The 20,059-nt window shown below is 47.5% G+C and overlaps 8 protein-coding genes across 8 annotated transcripts; 3 read left to right on the forward strand and 5 right to left on the reverse strand.

Annotated features, from left to right (window-relative positions):
* Nucleotides 1-181: 181 nt before the first annotated feature.
* On the forward strand, nt 182-2,095 carry P175DRAFT_0371779 (uncharacterized protein). Its single transcript, XM_040892948.1, has 4 exons — nt 182-654; nt 703-1,438; nt 1,487-1,863; nt 1,926-2,095. The coding sequence occupies exons 1-4, from the start codon at nt 443-445 to the stop codon at nt 1,963-1,965; spliced, it is 1,365 nt and encodes a 454-aa protein (XP_040749040.1). The 5' UTR covers nt 182-442; the 3' UTR covers nt 1,966-2,095.
* P175DRAFT_0504389 (uncharacterized protein) lies at nt 1,943-3,297 on the reverse strand. The gene has a single exon (XM_040897857.1). The coding sequence runs from the start codon at nt 2,796-2,798 to the stop codon at nt 2,226-2,228; it is 573 nt and encodes a 190-aa protein (XP_040749041.1). The 5' UTR covers nt 2,799-3,297; the 3' UTR covers nt 1,943-2,225.
* Nucleotides 3,163-4,319, reverse strand: P175DRAFT_0504390 (putative JmjC domain protein). Its single transcript, XM_040897858.1, has 2 exons — nt 3,344-4,319; nt 3,163-3,296 (listed from the first exon to the last, which is right to left on the reverse strand). The coding sequence occupies exons 1-2, from the start codon at nt 4,283-4,285 to the stop codon at nt 3,276-3,278; spliced, it is 963 nt and encodes a 320-aa protein (XP_040749042.1). The 5' UTR covers nt 4,286-4,319; the 3' UTR covers nt 3,163-3,275.
* A 135-nt stretch (nt 4,320-4,454) lies between these two features.
* On the forward strand, nt 4,455-7,462 carry P175DRAFT_0465607 (transcription factor domain-containing protein). Its single transcript, XM_040894879.1, has 7 exons — nt 4,455-4,586; nt 4,647-5,006; nt 5,083-5,159; nt 5,210-5,255; nt 5,321-6,059; nt 6,106-6,357; nt 6,411-7,462. The coding sequence occupies exons 2-7, from the start codon at nt 4,849-4,851 to the stop codon at nt 7,374-7,376; spliced, it is 2,238 nt and encodes a 745-aa protein (XP_040749043.1). The 5' UTR covers nt 4,455-4,586; nt 4,647-4,848; the 3' UTR covers nt 7,377-7,462.
* A 622-nt stretch (nt 7,463-8,084) lies between these two features.
* On the forward strand, nt 8,085-9,979 carry P175DRAFT_0504393 (casein kinase II subunit beta). The gene has a single exon (XM_040897859.1). It carries the CDS (start codon nt 8,431-8,433, stop codon nt 9,529-9,531), a length of 1,101 nt encoding a protein of 366 aa, XP_040749044.1. The 5' UTR covers nt 8,085-8,430; the 3' UTR covers nt 9,532-9,979.
* Nucleotides 9,664-10,234, reverse strand: P175DRAFT_0371385 (uncharacterized protein). Its single transcript, XM_040892946.1, has one exon. It carries the CDS (start codon nt 10,089-10,091, stop codon nt 9,795-9,797), a length of 297 nt encoding a protein of 98 aa, XP_040749045.1. The 5' UTR covers nt 10,092-10,234; the 3' UTR covers nt 9,664-9,794.
* A 3,141-nt stretch (nt 10,235-13,375) lies between these two features.
* Nucleotides 13,376-14,620, reverse strand: P175DRAFT_0504398 (bZIP transcription factor). The gene is made up of 3 exons (XM_040897860.1): nt 14,227-14,620; nt 13,589-14,160; nt 13,376-13,515 (listed from the first exon to the last, which is right to left on the reverse strand). The coding sequence occupies exons 1-3, from the start codon at nt 14,396-14,398 to the stop codon at nt 13,384-13,386; spliced, it is 876 nt and encodes a 291-aa protein (XP_040749046.1). The 5' UTR covers nt 14,399-14,620; the 3' UTR covers nt 13,376-13,383.
* Nucleotides 14,621-18,707: 4,087 nt separating this feature from the next.
* On the reverse strand, nt 18,708-19,870 carry P175DRAFT_0560363 (uncharacterized protein; the record flags this gene model as incomplete). Its single annotated transcript, XM_040900976.1, has 5 exons — nt 18,708-18,998; nt 19,069-19,220; nt 19,387-19,465; nt 19,619-19,732; nt 19,858-19,870. The coding sequence occupies 5 exons, from the start codon at nt 19,868-19,870 to the stop codon at nt 18,841-18,843; spliced, it is 516 nt and encodes a 171-aa protein (XP_040749047.1). The 3' UTR covers nt 18,708-18,840.
* Nucleotides 19,871-20,059: the final 189 nt, after the last annotated feature.

Genomic DNA, 20,059 nt, shown 5'->3' on the forward strand with positions numbered 1-20,059 from the left:
TGGAGGCGAAGAAATAAAGCACGGACTAGCCAACTCGCAGTAGACAACGAAACATTGAGCCTGTCGGATGAAAAGACCCATTGCGACAACTGCCCTCGAATGTCCCACGTTAATACCCATTCATGGATCCATTGCCTCTTGTGTCCAATTTTGCTCCTCTTCTGGAAGACCCAAGTATCTTATACATCTCTTATTCTAGGTGCGGAGTTATCTTGTGTATAACTGTTTGTACGAAGCCCCCATCTTTGAAGCCCAGTTTCCTCCAGCAACGGCAACCTTGCCCAAAGCAGCCTTCTCTGGACAAATCCCCATATCCAATGCGTCTTGAATTCAATTCGTGGTGTCCTTCGGAATCCCCATCGCAACATTGAATGCCCAGTGTAGCGGGTTATGTCGCAGCCCTTTGGTATGTGATGCTAAACAGAATCTAGGTCTGGCTGAAATGGTTACTTATTTACCGATTTCCTCCCCTTTTGTTCACTTCGCTGGCCGCTACGTTGATGATGCCTTCGGAATGGCTGCGGGTTACAACTTTTTCATCTTCGAGGCTGCATTGGTTCCTTTTGAGATTACAGCCTGTAACCTGATTATTCATTTTTGGAGTGATGCAGTTCCGTTAGCAGCCATCATTTCCATCATACTTGTTCTTTACGTGTGCGTCTTTCATATCCCTTTATTTCGGACTCTCCTGACGCTATGAAGACTATTAAACGTTTTTGCCGTCGAATGGTACGGCGAGTCGGAGTTTTGGCTCGCCCTTAGCAAGGTCTTGCTCAGTGTAGGATTGATCCTGTTCACGTTCATTGCGATGTTGGGTGGAAACCCGCAACATGATCGTTTTGGATTCCGACACTGGAAAGAGCCCGGAGCATTTGCTGAGTATTACAAGCCTGGAGACCTCGGAAGGTTTCTTGGGTTTCTCGCCTGCTTGATCCAGGCCAGTTTCACCATTGCAGGGCCTGACTACCTGTCTATGGCTGCAGGAGAATCAGTCAACCCACGAGGAAATCTCCCAAAGGCTTACAACGGCATGTTTTACCGGCTGACCTCCTTTTTCATCTTGGGTGCACTCTGCGTTGGTATCCTGGTTCCATACAACAGTACAGAGATGGCCGATGCTTTCAGTAACAGTCTTCCTGGAGCTGCTGCTTCGCCTTATGTGATTGCAATGGAGCGACTCAACATCCCTGCTTTGCCTCATATTGTCAATGCCCTGGTTCTCCTGGCCGCGTTCAGCGCGGGGAATAGTTACGTGTACTGCGCCAGTCGAAGCTTGTATGGTCTTGCCTTGGAAGGCAAAGCACCCCGGATCTTGACCAAGTGCACGAAAGCCGGAGTTCCGGTATACTGTGTTGGGGTTGTTCTTCTCATTGCGCTTCTCGCATTCCTGCAGGTCTCCAACGGTGCATCAGTTGTACTCTCATGGTTTGTCAGTTTGGTAGGTCACTCGCCATATCTTCGGGAATGAGTATATCTGATTGCTTAGGTCACCGCATCACAACTCATTAACTTCTCGGTCATCACCTTTACTTATACTCGATTCCGGAAAGCCCTTATGGCTCAAGGCGTCTCCCGCGAGACCCTTCCCTACCAAAGCCTCGGCCAGCCGTACATCGCCTACATTGCCCTGGTCGCGACAACCGTCATGGCTTTCGTAGGGGGCTACGAGGTTTTTCTTCCTGGTAACTGGGACGTACCGACTTTCTTCTTCTCGTACACGATGATTGGGGTGTTCCCAGTTCTATACTTCGGGTGGAAGTTTATTCACCGCACCGAGTTCCGGAAGCCAGAGGATATCGATGTCACCAGTGGAGTCGAGGAGATTGAAGACTATACAAGAAACTACTCTCCCGAGCCAGCGAGGTATGTTATCATTTCTTTTACTTTACCTTTTGGTCGGCACCGGCTCTAACCCCCCTGTATAGTAACCCTTTCTCGAGATTTGGAGATTGGATATTCAAGTGAAAGTCCAGTACAGTGTAAGTATGAGTATCAATATAAAGTATATATACACACACACACACACACACACAACAGGTTACGATACACGAATACAAATCAAACACTTACCTGTAAACACCATAATCTAAAATAAACATGCATGTAGTAGATATGCGTCGCTCTAAAAAAAATCCCCCACTGTACACACTTTCTATAACCACACTATATAACCCAAGACAAGGTCTCTCCATTCTCACCACCCAAAAACAAAAATCCAACAATACTTAATCCTCTCCCGCCTGGCTGGCCTTCAAAGCCTCCAATCTAGCCTTATTCCGCTTCCCCAGAACCCTCAGCGTGTTCTTCTTCTCCAGCTCCGTCATCTGCGCCCAGTTCCCAATCCGCGAGAGTGTTCCGTCCTGGTTCACGACAAGGGGACCAAGATGGTCGAGCTTCACTGTGGAGTCGCCGCTGCTGAGGTCGAGTTTGAAGTTCGCCGGTTCTTCCGCAGACGGGAGGGCGAGAAGCGGGGGTTCTTGGGTGGGTTTTTGGTTTTCTGCGTCTCTTGGTTCTGGGTTGGGGGTTGGGGGTTCTTGGGTTGGTTGCGACATTGTCGAGTATGTGTTTGCGGTTGCGGTTGTGTTCGAGGATGATGGGAATGAGTGTGGGGATAGGTTTGTTGCAGGGCACTGCTGGAGGAGAGTTGATGTTGAGGAGAAGGATCGGGTTGGTGATTGGGACAGCGAGAGCGCAAGCGCAAGCGGAGGTGTACTTGATGTTGTGGATGCGCGCAGAGGCAGGGAGAGGAGGAGGTGGAGGAGGGTGGTTGTTGTTCGGGTTAGCGTGGTGAGAGACATGCGCATTATATGTTGTATGTGGCTGGCCTGGAATTATAGTACTGTATATGATAAGGTGTGGTGGTGGTGGAGAGATACCTATGAGTGAAGGTGGTTCTGGAATTTTCGGGGAAGGAAAGTTGGTGGTGGAGTTGTGGCGTTAGTAAGGTTCTAGAAGATGGTGGATGGATGGGCCGTGGTTTTAGAGCTGTTGGACCCGATACTAGATGGATTTATGGCATTCAGTAAGACGTTATTGGATTGATTCTTATACGTTAAATATCATGTATGATTATTTGGCTGAGTTAAAACCTGGTTTTGTTGGTTTCGTACGGAGTACTGAGGCTCTGTACATTTAGAGACGGCCCGACACTATTTCCACGCGCTGGTAGATTGTCGTCGTCTAACATCGCAATTACCTACGGAGTAGTAGTCTTTCGGCAAGAAAATTAGTTGAACTGACCAATAGCTCTTCTCAATGGGAATATTAGCTTGGCGTCATCGAAACCACCAATTGACCTATAATATATTAGCTTATCAAAAGCGGCATTTTGCTTTGAACCTACCGAAGCTGTGACGCCCTCCCCCGTCCCCTTAATGCTATGCCACCACCCTTTGGGAATAAACAGCCCATCGCCCGCTTCTAACTCTGCTTCATACCCTTGGTATCTCTGCCCAGCTGTCTCATCCCAAACCGCTTGCTCCAGCAAACCCCTCTCTTGTCCCTGCATCATCTCTTCCCCACGAAAGGCAGCAGCTTCCCGCCCCCCACTTCGACCAATATGTCCACGTACAGCCGAAAACACTATCTGCCCATCATTGGGCGTTAACAATCGCACTACCTTCCGCCCGGCAAGCTGAACAAACAGGTTCGGATTGGGGTCCCGGTGCAGAGGGGTATACGTCGGCGGATAGCCAATCCACACATTAGTGTCATAGACATCGCCTTTGCCGGCCTGCGCTACAAGCTCCGGTGTAGGGAAGTCATCCCGAAGCACCTGCGGCAAGTCCAGTAACTGGCACTGGGCTAGATAGAGGCGTGTGGACTGCGGCTGTAACTCTGCTGCGCGAATCCAGTCTAGAAAAAGACTAAGGGGCCCGTAGAACTTGCGAAATTTCTGCGCCGATTCATCTACCTGCGTAAGCTCGAGAGGAACTGATGCGTCTGCACCGTGTTGGGCTAGGTATGCGGTATTCAGTTGCGCGACTGCGAGCGACGGGGAGGACTGGAACCAGCGTTGGAAGGCAGGGATGTTGCGAAAGTACCGACGGGGGAGGATTATAGGACGCTCCGGAGTAAAGTATTCCTCACGAAAGGAGTTTATGTTGGCATCTTCGAGGGTCTCTAGCGGACGGTATCCTCGCGGTGCTGGGGATGTGTAATGTCTAAGACGGACGTTTCCGCATCGCTTGGGTGCTGGGGCTCGGACTCGGATTGGTGAGACGGTGGGTAGCCAATGGACCTGGGCCCGAAGGTTACCGTGCAATAAACATCGCTGGACCTTCATTCAGAAAAAATATCGAGGGTGACGGGGGATGGGAGGCTGACTGGAGATTTATGGCCGGATGGTGATGATGGTTTCGAGGCCCGTGCCACGGAACTTCGGGAATTTCCGCTCCTCGCTGATGAGATACGGACGGAGTACTTTTGCTTATTCGAACACTGGGCGTGCGACATGGTGATCTACTACATAGTATTCAGATATGTGACTCTGAATTTCGAATATACTCTGGGATAATTCAATCAACACAGCTTGTAGGTATTTGTATATATTCCGTGGAGATACCGATTTATTCTAGTCCTACGAGGTAAGTGTTAACTCAAGACTCGCACTGAAAAAGTTATGCTAAAAAATCTCATATCTCCAGGTCAATATTGCACAAACCACTCTACTTATACTCAACTCCCTATCTGCAATATTCCCAGCTTATTGGCGAGCAGTGGTGGACCCTCAAAGTCTGGGGAACGGAACCCCCGCGCCCATCAGGAGAAGAAAAGGAATCTATCCGCACATTTTCCTGCCTTTCCTCACACCCCGAACGCATCGGATCATCCAGAAGATTGCCTGCCATGGCTTCAGCTTCCCCCCAGGCTGAGCAGACGTTGCCTCAGCCAGCAGCAGCAGAGCAAAACGATTCTCCCACCTCCGACAACGGGAAACGAAAGGCGGAACAGCCCAACGGAACGCAAACGCGCTCCAAGCGGAATCGCTACATCTCCATCGCCTGGTATGCGCCGAGCCCAGCTAATCCACTCATCTTTCTTTCATTACAAGCGGACCATATGATTGATTAATGGTGGTAGCAATGAATGCAAGCGTCGGAAAATCAAATGTAATGGACAGGTCCCTTGCCAACGTTGTGGACACCTCAAGCTTGAATGTGAGTCGCCTGCCGGATTTTATTTGTATACCGCTAACCATTCCTTCAAGGTCGCTATGCCCCTAATTGCTGCAATAATAACTTCAAAGACTCCGAGTATGTCCCGGCGATTTTGTGATACTACTGTTGTTCCCTAGCTAACGAGCAGTTTTGCTTGGTAGGGAATTCCGATCGATGAAGGACCAGATTGCCACTCTTCAGGATCAAGTCAGCAACCTGTTCTCTAGCCTCAGCGAGCTCCGCACACAGAAAACCGCATTCGATTCCCCGAATTTCGACAATTTCTCCCGTGATGGCTCTCATTCGGTCATTACACCTATACATGCGCCTCCTAGTAAACCGCGGATAAGACATCCTAGATTTCAAGGACCCACGAGCTCTGCCTTCAATTTTGACGTCGCCAGATCCAGCCTTCGGCATATGGGCATTACAACCGCTGAGGAAGTCATTCAAGATGATCTCACTAGCGCACACGCTACGCCTGCAGATTCACCTCCCCATGGATCTGCATTGGCATCCAGTATGCATCCCACCAAAGACCCCATATGGGCAATTAAGAGAGAGGAAGCTTTACGATTGTGTCGCGTGTATGATGAGGAGGTCGGTATAATGTATCCGCTTGTCGAGATTGACCGGGTCATCGATCAAGTCAACCTGCTTTATATCTTTATGGAAGCGGCGATGCGGACTGGGCTCATGCATCGAGGGATAGCAGGTACAGATGGCCTCGAAGATGACAACACGAATCTTTTGAAAATGATACTCGCTACTACCCTCGTCGTGGAAGGCGGTGGACAGAGCGATCTCGGCAAACGTCTGTATCTGAGCGTGAAGCCGGTGATTGGATCAAAACTTTGGGAAACGCTGGATATCAAGACTATCCAACTTCTTTCCATTACGGTAATCTACGCCTAATCCCAGTAAAGGTGCTTTCTAACACGAACAGGCAACGTATCATTTTCACACGGACGAAGACGCTCTCGCTTACCGTATCATCGGGGTTGCTGCTCGTATGTGCCTTGAGATGGGCTTACATAGACGAGACGCGCTAGCCAAATTATTCCCAAATGAGGCACAGTGGCCCGAAATTGTGAAAATATTCTGGGCCATTTACTGTCTAGACAGGCGGTGGAGTCTTGGTACTGGGCTACCATTTGTCATACAAGACGAGGATATCGATCCCAACCTACCAGAACCGGTAAATTAGGATATGCTGCTCCTATAATCCTCTTTCACTGACGGGTTTTTAAGGATGCTTCATTGCCATATATGAGGTGTATGGTATCATACAATCGCCTCGGCTCTAAGATCTGGTACGCTGGATTGGGCTCTGAAGGCACCACAGACATACGGCGAGATGAGATTGGCTATTTGGATTATCAGATTCTACAGTGGTATAAAAAAGTTCCAGATGTGCTGAAATTTTATCAGAGCGACTCTCCGAGACAAGGAGAGACCGCCAGCCGCGGTCTCCGACGGCTGCGGGTGCTTTTATACTTGCGAATGAATCAACTACGAATCCTCATCTACCGACCTGTCCTTCACTCTGCAGCGAGCATTGCGGAAGGCAAGAGCCATGCTCAAACTGTGGTGGATGTCGCCAAAGACACAGTGCGCGTACTAACCCGACTGAATCAAACTTCGGACATTTACCGTACACAGCAAGTCACCTTCAACTACTTTCTGGTTGCGGCTTTAGCCGTCCTCTTTCTAGCCGTATGTCACGCTCCTTCTGAATTCAACCGCCAAGTGCGGGACGAGTTCTACCTGGCTCTTGATCTTGTCAACGGATTCAGCACCAAATCTTACGTTTCGAAGCGTCTGTGGAAGACCATCAAAGGTCTCCGCAAGATTGGAGAAAAACTGGGGGTTCTAGCTCGTCCGTTTGGGTCAGATGACAATGACCCGCACTCGACAGCAGCCGTCGCCATGGCCGGTCTAGCTGGGCACCCGATGGAAGATTTATCGGTTTACAGGCCCATGAATAGCGTCGGAGAGTTAGGGAATAGCCCCTTGAATGGCATACAGATGAGCCACGAGCTTACGAATCTATTCGAGGCGGTCGGAGGATTTGGCACCTTTATGACGTCGGCCGGAGCAGAAGGGATTAATGGGTTTGTCGGCCATGACGGAGGATTACAGAATACCGGGGAAGGTCTTTCGGGGGTGCTAGGAGATGAAGGCGAATTTTCGCGAGTCATCAGGGATTTGTTCTAGGCCTTGTCTTGTTCTAATATTGATACCATACGGACTGCTTTTCTTGTAGCGTCGAGCCCCCAATACCCAGGTTTCTATCAGAACCCCCTTTCCTTTTATTGCGGCAGTCTTATCCATCTCCCTCTCCCTTTTTAATTACGGATTTTATATCCCGTAGGCTCATGCTTCCACCACCTGCTTTCCGCTTGGTCAGGCATGAATTGCAGCCTGAGGCATCGTTTATATCACGTGAACATCTGGCATCTCAGGCCTTCTGCGGCGTTTCCCAACCTCCATCTTCAACAGCTCAATCATCGATTCCATCCTGATCACTCTGATACAAGACCAGAGTTTCAGCGATCATTATTTTCGAACTCGAAAAAGGTTTCCTCTTCCTTATTCCTCCCCAGAGCCCGAAAACAACCGGATTCTTCCCATCCACTTCTTCGTCCACCGCCCCACGAACCTAATTTCGGAGGCTCGCCAACCTCCGTCGGTCGATCACATCTCTGTCCTGCAGAAAAAATTTCGCTAATATACACCGGTTGATCGTGGTTGTCGCTGAAGACCCAGAATTGAGGGAGATTAACCTCTATCGCTTGAGGTCTGCCTTTTTGTGAACTGTGGTAGCCCCTCTGAGGCCGTTTAAGCGGTGGTGGGAAAGCTCCATCGCGTCAACCTTTCCTCATCGCACAACAATCCGCAGCGGTCCCGCACATTGACATGACCCCTCGGCTTATCAGGACACCTTCACTCTTCTGACCTACATTCACTTTTCTCCCTCCTTTTTTTTTTTTTACCTCGCATATTATTATCTTCTCTGCTCAGGTAGCAGGGAAAACCGTTAAGTTCGAGCCAAAAAAAAATCCGTGGTTAAAGAGGGGCGATTGGGATCTGATAGAACCCACCCCACCGCAACGACGAAAGCGTCATTGAACCAGCTCCTCGTTTTTAATTGTATCTCGGCAACGTGTCGAGAGAGATAGGCTCGGCGTTGGCCGACGGCCTAGATAGGCTGGATCTGAGTCAACTGTCTGAATCAACGCCATCCTCATCCGCGTCCGACTCGTTCGATATGTCGTCCTCCGAAGGCGCCCCGGAGTCGTGGATCTCCTCGTTCTGCTCCCTCATGGGTCACGAGTTTTTTGCAGAGGTATCGGAGGATTTTATCGAGGATGACTTCAACTTGACCGGACTGCAATCGCAGGTGCCCATGTACAAGGAGGCGCTAGAGATGATTCTAGATGTAGAACCGGAAGAGGATGAAGAGGAAGAAGAGGAGGAGGAGGAAGAGGAGGATGACGACGAGTTACTCGGTGATGAGAAACCCCCGGGATACCGCAGGGCCGGCGAGCGGAGACATACACGAGTGGCCAGCGATTTGAGCGTGATTGAAAGCTCCGCGGAGTTGCTATACGGATTGATCCACCAGCGATACATCACTTCGCGGCCGGGCATCCAGCAGATGCTGGAAAAGTACGAGATGCAACATTTTGGCGTCTGCCCACGGGTCTATTGCAACGGATGTAAAGTGCTACCAGTGGGGCGTTCCGACACTCCAGGTCAAGATACTGTGAAGCTGTTCTGCCCCAGTTGCCAGGACCTTTACATGCCTCCAAACAGCCGATTCCACTCTGTCGACGGCGCTTTCTTTGGAACTACCTTTGGTTGCCTATTCTTCATGACATTCCCTGATTTGGACATCGGGCCCCGACTCGACGGACCCCTAAGCACAATGTCCCCTACACGCTCGAGCTCATTCCCTTCGACCACCACAGCAACGACTACAACAGCAAACCCCACCACAGGCACCCAACCCAGCGAGGCCCCTCGCCCAGTGCTGCCAGCGGAGCTAAACGGTGTGCGGACAGTAAACTTCTGCCCAGGACTTGGTCCAGACAGAATGTACGAGTCACGCATCTACGGATTCCGCGTCTCTGAGCGGTCTCGGTCCGGTCCACGCATGAAATGGCTACGGATGAAGCCAAAGGAGATTCTGGACCTGGATGAGACATCCTTATACAAGGGGACAACACCCCACGAGGATGATGGCGATACGGAGATGGGTAGTGCTAATGCACAGAATGCCGCCGCTATAGCGAGAAGGAAAAAGGCCCCGATGCGACGACGAAGATATAATCCCGACCAGATGAGCATAAACGGAGCGGAAGGTTGACAAGGCAGTTGTGTGAACCCCCAAGCAAACAATCCGCATCTCCCCGAAATCTCATCACTTACGTCCCCAACAACCAAAGACCAGTAAGTCTACGACATCAGCCTCTCCTCGACTTACCACACAACCCAACCATCCGTCCAGGCATCACCACGCATGTCTTCATTTTTAGTCGCACTTTATTTCATCTCAGTTCTACTACCTACTACCGTATTAAACTCAATCAATTCATTCCGTTCCATTACTTTAATTTATTCTATTCCTCGTTACTTTCTGGTCTTGTACCTGCATCGAGGCGTCGTTGCATCTACTTTTGCTTCTTTTTCCTTTTTTTTTTTTATGTTTCCCTTCTTTACTTTATCTTTCCATAATCGATGATGTTTAGTGCAGTAAACCGTACAGAAACCAACCCCGACACTCAACTCAGACAGACACAGCAAGACAGAGACAGAAAACCCATGGAAGTAATTAAAGTATGAAAATTTGGTCTTATTCTCCTTTGCTCCTGCTTCACTCTTAGTGACTGTAGAAGAATACCTGTGGATATGGGAAATCACTTTCATACACCATACATACCATGACTTACCTTGACCTTGCAAGAAGAGGAGAGACTAGCATTCTACCTGTTCTAGATAGTTCTAGTAGGATAGAAGAAAGGGAGATGGTACTCAGCTAGTAGGGTCAAGATTTCTATATGGGATTTGTTTTCATAACTTGTTCTTTATTCAGCACATAACATATAACTAACTAACTATATATAGTTAGTTAGTTACATGCGTATATATATATACATGTATGATGTTATATTTTCAGCAAGGGAAATAAATAATACGACGTGATCTTATTGCCAGCCCCCAGAGGCCGAGTCTGGTATACAGTATATATACAATCTCAATAACGTAACCCTTTCTAGGGATGCAAAGCAAAGGACAAGTCCGACGGAGGATGGATAGATGAGATGAGTTGTGCACGACAGCAGGCAGTCCTCCGTACCGTACTGTACCGTACCGTACCGTACCCTGGAGCAAAGTCCGAGATTTATTTAGTGCTGCGCGCAAGTAGTCGAAATTAACAATGCGATGGGACCAGGTCTAGAAGAAAAGTAGAGTAAGCGTTGTAATCTTCAGCGGCGGCGCTTCTTTAGGCATGGCATACATGTAGAGTAGGAGTAGACAGCAGGGAGGAAGAAAAGGACCACCCCCTCCTCCTCATGATGTATTATCTTTCTTTTCTTTGGGTTGTTCTATTTCAAGGTTCATGTGCGACATGAACCCAAACCCCCCGAGCAAAGAGTGAAAAAAAATAAAAATAAAAAATAAATATTTCATTCATGGGATGATCAATAATAATTGGATTTGAAATCCATCATTCCCCCCACTGGAGAGGAGACAGCTCTCGGATTTCACCGGGATTTAGCTGGCTTTTCTCCGCTCGAACACCAAGGCGGGAATTGACGAGGGAGGAGGAGGAGGAGGAGGAGGAGGAGGGCCTTTGAGCCGCGTCTGTCTGTCTGTCTAACCTTGAAATGGACGACCGGGATGTCTCAGCTCTCTCCTTTGAGAGAGAGAGAGAGAGAGAGAGAGATGCCCAGTCGTTAGTATACGAGCACCTACCGAGTTAGGTTTTGCTGTCCCCCCGCCCAGCGCTATGTAACAGTGCATTTTCGAGCGCCAGTGTTGGAGAGCTAGTTTTTGGCCCAACAATGAATCAATCAGCCCCCTCCCCCCCCCCCCCAAGGACTCGAGAGGAGAGCCGAGAGAGACTCCAGACTCCAGAGTGCTTGAGAGGGGGGTGGGGCAATATGTGCGTTTGTTTCAGGCGGCCAACTGAGGAAACGAGTTGAATGCAGTGTGCACTGCGGTACGCCTGAGTCTGGGGCTGAAGATGGGATTTGAATATTCGAGATTCAATTTCCCAGCACCGGCTATGATTGGATTGTTCGTGTTATCGCAAGACGAAGGAGTCAGTCATAAGGCTGATGATGATGATGATGTCAATCTTTTCATTGGGCCCGAGAAGAACCAGCCTGCTGTTGTGATACTTAATATTTACTCCTAGAGTAGTAGTAGTAGTAGTAGTAGTAGTAGTAGTGGTCTCAGTTGAGTGGAATGATTCAATAGTACTAACTACTAACTACTAACTACTAACTACTAATTAACATCAGTGTTTCCTGCATTCTTTGGCTGAATGGCAGACAGGGTTCCTTACCAAGAAAACAAGATGCACCAAGACTGCCTAGAGAGGGAAATGGATACTCTGGATTGAAGTCACTGAATGAATACTTATTATATGTATGCACTCGGTAGCTGTCAGTGGGATCTTCTCAGCACCTAAAAAATGACCCTGGAAAAGAATCAAAGTAAATGTCACATACATACATACATACAACCAACCCTCGTCCGACACATTGCTCAGAAGTACTGTACGTCAAGTCAAGCCCACCGTCGAGGCGCAGCTTTAGCCCCACTGGATTCCCGCAAAGTTTACAAGAGTAGTACTCCGTATGTAGTATGTTTGTAGCTAACTAGAAAATACATCCCTGGGAGCATAGGATCGTAGATCGGCGTATCCGCCCGGAGGTCTTGCTATCGCCGTGACCCGAGCGGATGGACCGGATATGTGTGCTCTCTTGTGCTTTCAGCTCCTCGATATTCCGATTTCTGTCTATTTCGATGTGTTACTAGGTGCCTGCCAATCGAATGGGATGGGTGGTTGGTAGACCAGTAAAATACTCTGGATGAATCATGCTGATTCAAGTAACTACTATAACTACTATAACTACTATAGTATGGTACTGTGTATATACAGAGTCCGAGTAGGTACTCTATATGTAGGCAACTACTACTACAACTACTACTAAAGAGGCTACTAAGTACTCCGTACTTGTAGGTACACTCCATATCCGCTGGGTATACACGGGTTGTGTGATATTTTATGTAGGGTAGTGTATGTAGTGTTTGTGTTACCCAAATGCACGCACTTGAAAATATAACACCACCTTGTCTTAGTTAACTACCTGGAAACAAACCTGATTGCTTATAAATTACTGATTATTGATCGATAGGATACAGAATAACAGACAAGAGGCGGCCATTTCCGAAGCCATGTCTCGTACCAAGGGAGCAAGTACCCAAAGAAAGTAACTTGGATTTATTTTATTTAAATTAACCCCGAACTTGAGGTAACAAAGAACCTTGCCGGAAGTCTTTCTTTCGTTCTTTTGCTTTCCAAGGTTGATTGGAGGATTCCAACAAGGAGAAGACCATCAAGAATAATACCTGGGAATCCCTGGAATTAGGAATACATATGCCGCGCGGTGTCGCCTGTTGGGGGCCAAGAAATCAATACCTCCAGACGTCCAATACTACATACGCAACTAGCACCAGGTACGGAACTATGTGAGGCGAGAGTCGGATACTCCGTCCAACCACGGAATCCCTGAATCTTAAAATGTGATGGTGGTGTTTTGTCTAGTTGAAAATAATCGAGGTCATGTCCTCAAGCTCAATTTCCCAGGGATACTCCAGTAGTCCAACATGACTCAGAGAACGCCGATACCAATGCATCTAGTAGTAAAAATGAACCCAAGCCTGTGGAGCCTCGCAGAGTGTTGAAAAAAAAAAAGAAAAGAAAAGAAAAGAAATGCAAAACAACAAAACAGATCCCACAGCCCACAGGCATTCCGAGCCAAGGCAACAGTAATGATAGCAATAATCAAATCGGAAAGAGAGCGAATTCCAAAAAAAAAAAAAAAAGAAAAAGAAAAAAAAGCCAGTGTCATCATTCCCATCGTTAAAAGGAGCGCAAAAAAAAAAAAAAAAAAAAGAAAGAAAGAAAGAAACAGAACCCGGAACATCACAAAAGAGGATAGGGGTGTAAAGAACAGAGGTCTGGCTCTGGCGTAAGTGGGTATATCAGACTTGAAGGCTCTGCGGGAGTCGATGGAGAAGAGTGATCGTCGCTGTAGACTTGCGACAAGGGTGGCATCTGACAGATGATATTAGCTCCTCTTGCCCTGGTACTGCGCATGGGTCGCCCTGATGGCGGGGAGGGTATGTACAGGAATGTTATTTTCCGAGAGGTGTTGCGGTGCCGGAGAGAGATCGATTCCCGCCATCGAGGCGTAGCTCATGCTGAAGGGACTGATGATATCCTCGTCGGCGTACGAGTACTTCTTGGCCGGTCCACCGGTGCTCATGGAAACCGGGAGAATGGACGGGACGGGCGACCCATACTCGCTGTGGAATGACAGGTCGGTATAAGGGTTGGAGATTGAGTGATATGCGGGGGGTTGGGCGTAGGTGGGATGCGTGTAGGGATCCATCGACGAGTACGACGAGTACGAGAGAACCGGAGGAGGCGATGTCGAAAGCTGTCGGGTGCTCTGGTACTGGAACATGGATCCTCGATCTTCTTGCGCAGGGTAGCCATCGTATGTGGAGACTCGGTCTGCGGAGCTGGGGTGGTGGACATTGGAAGTGGACTTGGCTGATCGAGCGTGCTTGGAGCGAGACTTGACAGGATTGATTGTCTTTGCCGGCGCCTCGGGTTTCTCCAGAGATCGCTCTGGAGATTCTGAAGCCGACGCAGCTCTCTTTTCCAGGTCCTCCAGACGCCGCTTTAGTTTCTTGCCTGGATAGTGGGGGCGCGGTTAGACCAGGACCATAGTATAGTTATTCCCCAACAGCCAACACTCACGGTAGTTTCGCTGGGCAATGCGATTCTGGATGCGACGGCGTTCAGCAAGATCCGAAATCTTCGTCCAGTCTTCATTCGGGTTGGCATTGGGACTGAAAGCACTGCTTGTGCCGTGGTTGGTTCTGGAACCTGTGGATTGTTGTTGGTACGAGTACCCGTTTGAGCGATGCATGTTGAGGATGTATGACAAGTCGATCTTTTTGGGGAGAGAGAGAGAGAGAGAGAGAGAGAGAGAGAGAGTCTATAGATAATAAATCGATAATAGCTATGAGGAAGGATAAGGTGGAAGACAGGCCAAGAAAGCGAGGGAAAGGTTAGAGCGAACAAAGAAGGAAGAAAAAGCGAGGAAATATGATTGACTATATAGATCCAGAGGCAGGATCGTGCTAGAAATGATCAACGGGCTGAAACCTCACTAGAGAAAGCATCGAGTATTTAAAATGGGATCAACCAGTCTGGACAGAAGAGCTTCAGGCTGTTGCTAAGCCCCGGACTCCGAATCACCCAAGACAGCTTTGCGGCGATTGCGCCGTTGCGATAACAGGGTTAGTCCGTGCGCTTAGGGAATCCGTGATTACTATTTCTTTCTTTCTTTTATTGATTTAATGATTTATTTTGATTTATTTAATTAAATTATTATTTATTTTTTTTAAAGAAAAGCAAATAAAATAAATTAGCGATTTTCGGTTGGAGGATCCTGGTATTTGTCGGCCAGACCTGGTCATAATTCTTGAGGATGTGCATGGCTTGACCATGTGCTGGTAAGGAACTTTTCCCGAATGGATGTGCAGTCAGTGCAGGGCTGCGTCACTAATGCCCGGTGCGATCCAGGGCGTGTGAGGCTGTTGTTGGAATTCCAGCGGAACCCCGGATGACCGATAAGACCGAGAATTTACGAAAACAAAAAAAAAAAAAAAAAAAAAAAAAAAAAAGTAGGGGGCCTAGAGACTAGTGGAAAGAGGGGAGGGGATTAAGAAGCGAAGGAGACAGAGAGCCCAAAGAAAGAGAGAGAGAGAGAGAGAGAGAGAGAGAGGGCAAAACGAGACTTAACCCCAAGTCAGTATACAATTCGGGCTGTGCTGAACCAACAAACAGGGGGAGGGGAGGATGTTCCACCGACTTCGACCATGTGGTTCCAGACAATTGAATACCAACATTCCACAATGATTTCACCCAAAGACGACTGCGGTTCAGGGTAACCTGTGTGCCATGCCATGGTTGATGCTTCCTCGACGGAAACTAGATTGGGGAAATGCCTATTGAGGGTTCATCGATGAGATCCAGTTCAGTAGATCTCCAGGTTTTCTTTTTCCCTTGTCCCTCTTTGTTGGGTTTCTCTCGGGGGTTCTTTTTCTTTTTTTGGTGTACTACTATTACTATTTCTTTCATTTGCTTTTTATTTTATTTTATTTTATTTTATTTTATTTTATTTTATTTTATTTTATTTTATTTTATTTTTTTTAAATTGAAGAGCAGGTGGAGTGGGATAGAGGTGGTGGGTGCATCCCGCAACTCTATGGTGGGCTGAAAAAAAAAAAGAAAATAACAACAATAAATAAAAAAAAAAAAAAGGGTTGCGAGTTGTTGAAACGAGTATGGAATCAAAATACGGCGATGACCGGATTCCAATCTAGTTTAGCTGTCATTATTCAGGGCAGAGTAAATGGCAGTAAGTATCTATGAAATGACAACTTTCTTAACCAGGCCACCCAAGATCGATAAGACCAGCGGTGCACAATCATGTACTGGAGCGCTGAGAGGCACTTGCTTTTCTCCCCTCTTTGATCACTATCTTCTAGTTGCACGTTGCTGCTGCTGCTGCGGGGAACAAGCATGGTAACAGATTCTATCAAGTCGAATTCCAGAGCATTACCAAGTTGGAAATTTAGAGCGAGCGGGTCCTACGCATGAAACAAGTGTATTCCAGTACAGGTGCGTGGCTTGACAGGATGTTGGCTGTTGGTGTAAGGGGGGGCTGTACTACTTCTTCCCCATAGCTATAGGCTATATCGTGCGAAAGATTGGAGAAGGTTGGAGTCAGGTAACCCCAATAGCCAATAAACACGGGCAAGAACATTACAGCACCATCGCTAGGAATCCTGAAAATTATGATTGGTCTTCTTATAGTTATTATTAGCGTACTTTGCTCCTGAGCATAATAAGACACTTGTTTCTGGTATGTTGATCATTCTCAGCCACGAGCTGCACAAGAGCATAATTCAGATTCTTGGGGTGTGTCAGGAGGGGGGCCAGAGTACAAAACATGGTACAGATAGAAGAGTTAAGAACAGAGTATGGTAGCACCTGAATGTGTTATTCCATATTATCAGGTTTTATACGAAGGAAGGGGAAACCCCCCCCCCCCCCAATTTAAATAATTAGGCGCCAGATATCACCAGATTCGATTAGTGCAAAGCAATGAGCACATTTCCCGACGACGATTCAAGGTCTACGCAGAGGTAACTCCGTAGTCACAGCGCTAAAACAATTCCAATACCTAGTTACGGGGGAGGATTTCCTTCAAACGAACCATATGGGCGAGATCAGAGGGCGCTGGAGCTTGGCCTGCCACCCGCATATTAAATAATCTTATTCTAATTATTATGTATTGGGGCCGTGTGGTCCACCTCTAGCGGGTTTGATCGGTCTGTAGTCTGGAATTGGATTCTGTAATGATCCACCTGCCGCAGCCTGGCACACATACACTTGATAGCTTTCCTTCCACTCCAGCTACATACATCTTTGCTTTTGAGAACATAAGTACGATTTCCTATGGCCTCCCACTGCCTCTTTCCCAGACAATGAGTCAAATACGCTATTGCCAACTAGTATCGCCTCAAATGGCACCCAGTATCACCCACCTTACATGAAGAATCCGCCCCTACCCAATCAGAACCACAAGAGTTGGAAGCGAATGACCTCTTGCGTCTTTTATGCGGATACCGTCCGAACAAGTCCTCAATATTACACTTTCCACCACCATTCCAAGTGCACGGCCTGGATGTCGGCCACGTTTCCCTCCCCCCCTTTGAGCTTGGCAACACGACTAAGGATAAAGATCTCACCCTCTCCAGAAGGGCGGAATAGCAGAGAGACGCGGTAATCACTTTTTCTTCGCTTAATTTTGGGTTGAGTGTATTTATTTATTTTTATTATTGTTGTTGTTGTTGTTGTTGTTATTATTATGCTGGAGTACCTTCCGACAGGCTGAAGTTTGAATGATATGTCCCATTTCCTAGCCAAGAAAGGAAGCAAATTAAAAAAAGCAACCCAACATAAGACAACAAGAAATAAAAGGGGGAGAGAGAAAAAAAAAAAAAAAAAAAAAAGGAAAAGGGAAGTATAACTCGGATCATTTAGAATTCCATCTGTGATCGGACACTAACCATCTCCTTCCCAGCCTTCCACACAGGTTGGGGGCAGTACAAGGGTCATTAGGGCCAGTAGAGTAAGTAGGTAAGTAGGTAGGGCAACACTAGCAATAACCTCAGCCCCAAAGTCTGAGGTAGTGCGGCATCGGTCCCTTTCTTGAGGGCTGAAGCTGCTGATCTGCAGTGCCATAGCATGAAACTCGTGGTTAGAGAGCCTGTGATACCTGCCAATCCGGGTCCCCGCTTGCGCTCTGGAGATCGACATACCTCTCTTTTTGCTACTATTAATATGTCACGGAAAGTAAGGTGCATTGATGATTCACGCCCGAACCCAATCTCAATGGCGCAGCAGTCCATTTGTTTGTTAAGCGAGCGAGGGACAGACATACTTTGCAATCGGTGATATCCGATCAATGGCCATGGCATGGCATGGCATAGCATTCCTCGCAAGTTGCAACCAGGGGTGGGGTGGATCATAACCATACTCTGTGCAATTAGGGTGGATTCTTTACATTCCAGATGCCGTTTCAACTTTCAGCTGGGGGAAGGGATTGGACCATCCCTTTTTAAGAGGGAGGGGGGGGGGAACCCGCTGCATCCCGACCGTTAAAACTGTGTGATATCTGAAGAATGGTCAGATGTCATGAAAGAATATTCTATTTCTCTAGAATCCATGATTATACCGAGCTGAAGTGTCCACCGACTACCAGACCGACTTACTGCGTAGTGCGGACATATATATGCTCTCAGGGCTGAAGGCGCGTGGAGGCTTGGACGGACGCTAGCGGAGAAGACCAGTGGGCAAGTAGGGCTGAAGAACCCAGCATCTATTGGTGGACTCGGATGGACGTTGATCGGTATAATCCCTCAAGTGCTAGGTATATGGAATAGGACGGGGCTAATAATGGTAGGCTGAGTGTATACCAGAAGGCGGCTTTAATACCCACTAGTAAGTTTCATGCGACCTGGGCCTAGGCCGGTATACTGGGCGGAAAGGTAGACGATAGGTCGAATCTTGAGCTTTGAGTCTCGAAACTGTACCTAGTAACACTGACTATACGTTAAGAGGATGGGAACTTTTCTTCTTTTTCTAACCATGACTGTTGATTCCACATTATTCTTTACCTTATCACCTCGCCAAAGAACTGCTATAGATTGGGTATATTAGAAGAATTCACTGCTCAACTAACTTTACATGGCACATCGCCACCCATAGAAACGGTTGCGTCACCGACAGTTACAATCATCGGAGGCGGAATCTTGCCGAGGGTGGCTTAACCGTCAACAAAGACTCAGGCTGCAGAGAAGGAGTCGAAACTTTCAGCAAACATCTAGAAGCAGGACTAGTAGTAGTCGTATTGGGAGCGAAAATACAAAGGTCGCCAAGGCTGAAGATGATGCCTATTCTTGGTGGTCGAATTGGAATTTAAGGGCGAGAGATCTACATACCTAGGTAGTATATCATAGTTACCTGCTACCTCGTCGTTGACTAATTGTTGTATAAGCATAACCACCGATGGCACTACAAAAGAAATGAACCATTTTCCTAAAACGCGCTCGCAGTCGGACTTTTCCGCAGTTGCCTGTCTAGGGTATCCTCGTGGCTGATTTAAACATCCGACTCTTTATCATCCGTTAGGGTCGAGTTAAAATCCATTATCAATATCTACAGTACAGTACATACCTACCTAGGTACATATGTATGAGTGAGTGGAAAATGTCTCCGCGGACTGACTGACTAGTCCCCTCCTGCACACAACTGACTCAGGAATCTCAGCTAGTTACTCACTTCTTTACGGAGTAGTTAATGGTGACAGACAGCTCAGTAATCAATCTTGCTTTCTTGGGGCGAGGATCAGTACTAAGTGCTGACAAGTGACAAGTCTATGGGTCAGTTCTCTGGCAGTACTTGGTCCATCCAGAAACGAAGGTTCGGGCTTTGTTTTGGCATTATTTCCGCTTTTTTTGCTTCGCCTTTCGCAAGGTTTTGTAAGCGAGATTTTCTAGACTTCTATACCTACTTTCCTTGGCCAGCTGAATAGGTGAAGGTTTCTTACCACCACGGACCCGGAATTCATATCCACAGACCTCCCACACTCTCCGCACTTCCACACTCAGTGGATCGTTTCCATTATCTAGCAGTCAGTTAGTTAGGTACACCGTACGGATACTTAATCATTGATCCACTCAGTTCTTTTTTTTTTTTCCTTGTTTTTGGTTCTGTAACTTCTGTTACCAAGTATACTTTCCACTACTCTACCTCCATCCTCCATAGTGGAAATGAAAACAAAGAAAAGGAAAACCAAAAACTCAATTATTCCAAATCATTCGTCGATTCTACTCAAAGCCTATTATTATCCACAGAGTAAACTAGTCTAGGATCTAGTCTAGTCTAGTCTAGAGCCCAAGTCAATGTCTCAACTTACTAAACCTACTCCGAGTCCGCCATTGTCATTACCACC

Source organism: Aspergillus ochraceoroseus, assembly GCF_002846915.1.
Source record: "Aspergillus ochraceoroseus IBT 24754 chromosome Unknown P175scaffold_9, whole genome shotgun sequence".
Lineage (NCBI taxonomy): Eukaryota > Fungi > Ascomycota > Eurotiomycetes > Eurotiales > Aspergillaceae > Aspergillus > Aspergillus ochraceoroseus.

Bases quoted from the DNA above. Each gene is read 5' to 3' on its own strand.
- P175DRAFT_0371779 (XM_040892948.1), top strand. From the start codon at position 443: ATGGTTACTTATTTACCGATTTCCTCCCCTTTTGTTCACTTCGCTGGC. The intron at 655-702 runs GTGCGTCTTTCA...GACGCTATGAAG, and splicing joins ATCATACTTGTTCTTTACGT to ACTATTAAACGTTTTTGCCG. The intron at 1,439-1,486 runs GTAGGTCACTCG...CTGATTGCTTAG, and splicing joins TCTCATGGTTTGTCAGTTTG to GTCACCGCATCACAACTCAT.
- P175DRAFT_0504389 (XM_040897857.1), bottom strand. From the start codon at position 2,798: ATGTCTCTCACCACGCTAACCCGAACAACAACCACCCTCCTCCACCTC.
- P175DRAFT_0504390 (XM_040897858.1), bottom strand. From the start codon at position 4,285: ATGAAGGTCCAGCGATGTTTATTGCACGGTAACCTTCGGGCCCAGGTC. The intron at 3,297-3,343 runs GTAGGTTCAAAG...AATATATTATAG, and splicing joins GGGAGGGCGTCACAGCTTCG to GTCAATTGGTGGTTTCGATG.
- P175DRAFT_0465607 (XM_040894879.1), top strand. From the start codon at position 4,849: ATGGCTTCAGCTTCCCCCCAGGCTGAGCAGACGTTGCCTCAGCCAGCA. The intron at 5,007-5,082 runs GTATGCGCCGAG...TAATGGTGGTAG, and splicing joins CGCTACATCTCCATCGCCTG to CAATGAATGCAAGCGTCGGA. The intron at 6,060-6,105 runs GTAATCTACGCC...TAACACGAACAG, and splicing joins TCCAACTTCTTTCCATTACG to GCAACGTATCATTTTCACAC.
- P175DRAFT_0504393 (XM_040897859.1), top strand. From the start codon at position 8,431: ATGTCGTCCTCCGAAGGCGCCCCGGAGTCGTGGATCTCCTCGTTCTGC.
- P175DRAFT_0371385 (XM_040892946.1), bottom strand. From the start codon at position 10,091: ATGAAAGTGATTTCCCATATCCACAGGTATTCTTCTACAGTCACTAAG.
- P175DRAFT_0504398 (XM_040897860.1), bottom strand. From the start codon at position 14,398: ATGCATCGCTCAAACGGGTACTCGTACCAACAACAATCCACAGGTTCC. The intron at 14,161-14,226 runs GTGAGTGTTGGC...CCCACTATCCAG, and splicing joins CATTGCCCAGCGAAACTACC to GCAAGAAACTAAAGCGGCGT. The intron at 13,516-13,588 runs GTACATACCCTC...ATCATCTGTCAG, and splicing joins TCTCGGAAAATAACATTCCT to ATGCCACCCTTGTCGCAAGT.